The following is a 1,660-nucleotide window of genomic DNA, read 5'->3' on the forward strand; positions in this document are numbered from 1 at the left end:
TGGGTTAGTTAGTTGGTTGCATTGATTCGTGCGTTGTTTTGTTGGTTTGTTAGCTTTTTTTTGTTCTTTCGTTTGCTAGTTCTCTCACTCATTAATTAGTTGGTTCTTGTTGTTCGTTAACTCATTGGTTCTTCTTTTCCCCCCTCTCATTCTTCAATGAGTGCGTTGCTGAGTTCATTCTTTCGTTTTCCCCTCCATTCATTCGCTGCTTCTCTTTCCCCAGATGTGGTGGACGACGGGTCCGTTTCTGGAACAAGCCACTGGCCCCCGATGGCTGGCCCCCGGCCCTCGGGCAGGGGTGCTGCAGCCCCCCGTGTCCTGGAAGACCCTGGCTCCACCCTTCACAGAGACACCGGGGTCACATCCAACCTCACACTCCAGGGTAAGCCACTCGGCAAGGGGTGGGACAGTGCATGGGGTTACTGTGGCCTTCTTCCCTGGGATCCACCCACTGCGAGGCTGGTCCCAAATCTTCTCCTTGTCTCTGTCCATTTCAGACCTCGAGGTCCAAGGAGAGTCTAAATCTGGCCAGCCAATCGCCAAGGATGATAACAGCAATACCTCCATTCTGATTGGCTGCCTGGTGGCCATTATCCTGCTGCTATTGGTCGTCATCTTCCTCATCCTTTGGAGGCAATATTGGAAAAAGATCCTGGGGAAAGTAAGTGAGATGGGGCCAGGAGGGGCTGCAGGTTGGGATTGAGGGGCCCTGGCAGAGCTGTATAGGGATGTGAGTGTGTGTTATATTTGCCATTGGGTGGCATTACAGAGCATATACCTATACATTCCTTAACATGCGTGCTGCTCCTATATCTCGTGGGGCAGACATGAATCAGAACACCTGGGTTCTGGCCAAGCTCTGGAGGTTGGGATTGGGGTCTAGTGGGTTACAGCAGCAGGGGCTGGGAGCCAGGACTCCTGGGTTCATTCCTAACCCTTGGGGAGGGAGTGGGGTGTTGTGGTCAGTGCAGGGGCTGGTGTGATCTCCCTGCCGCCCCTCTCAGGCCCAGCGGCGAATCTCCGACGACGACCTGACCGTGCACTTGTCGGTCCCGGGCGACACCATCGTCATCAACAACACGATGGGCTCCCAACGCCACTCGAACCGCTACGAGCGCATCCACTCGGGGGAGACCGAGTATCAGGAGCCCAGCCGCGCCCGCATGAAATTGCCCGAGTTGCCCCATGGTGCCGAGAACTCCGGTGAGGGGCAGGGGATCGGAGGGACCCACCAGCTGTGCTGTGGGGAGAGAGGATCCATCCAAGCACGGAGAGCCAAGGCCAAGGGGACTTGGTGGAACAGAATGGTAGAAGGAAGGGGTGGGAGAAAGAGGTGGATGGGTTGACAGGCAGATAGACAGATGGATGGAGAGATGGACAGGTGGGTAGGTGGTTGGATGGATGGATGGACAGGCGGATGGTTGTATGGATTGACAGGTGGATGGATAGGTGGACAGACAGGAAAATGTGCAGATGGATGACCATATGAGTGGATGGATGGATAAACTGACAAGAGGATGAAGGGATGGATAGATGGCTAGACAAATAGACAGATAGATGGCTGGATGGTAGCCAGGTGGATGAAGGGACTGATAGATGGATGGACAAATAGGTGGATGGATGGATGATGACCACATGGATGGATGGACTGACAGGTGGA

General features: G+C 54.5%; 1 protein-coding gene across 1 annotated transcript; it reads left to right on the forward strand.

Moving 5' to 3' along the window:
- Positions 1-92: 92 nt before the first annotated feature.
- On the forward strand, positions 93-1,307 carry LOC113405429 (the record flags this gene model as incomplete). The annotated part of the gene is made up of 3 exons (XM_026646639.1): positions 93-382; positions 498-661; positions 1,005-1,307. Coding segments are annotated over exons 1-3 (693 nt in total), but the record flags the coding sequence as incomplete, so codon positions are not given.
- Positions 1,308-1,660: the final 353 nt, after the last annotated feature.

This window comes from Terrapene carolina, unplaced genomic scaffold, assembly GCF_002925995.2.
Source record: "Terrapene carolina triunguis isolate 2854851 unplaced genomic scaffold, T_m_triunguis-2.0 Scaffold36305, whole genome shotgun sequence".
NCBI classification, from domain to species: Eukaryota; Metazoa; Chordata; order Testudines; family Emydidae; genus Terrapene; species Terrapene triunguis.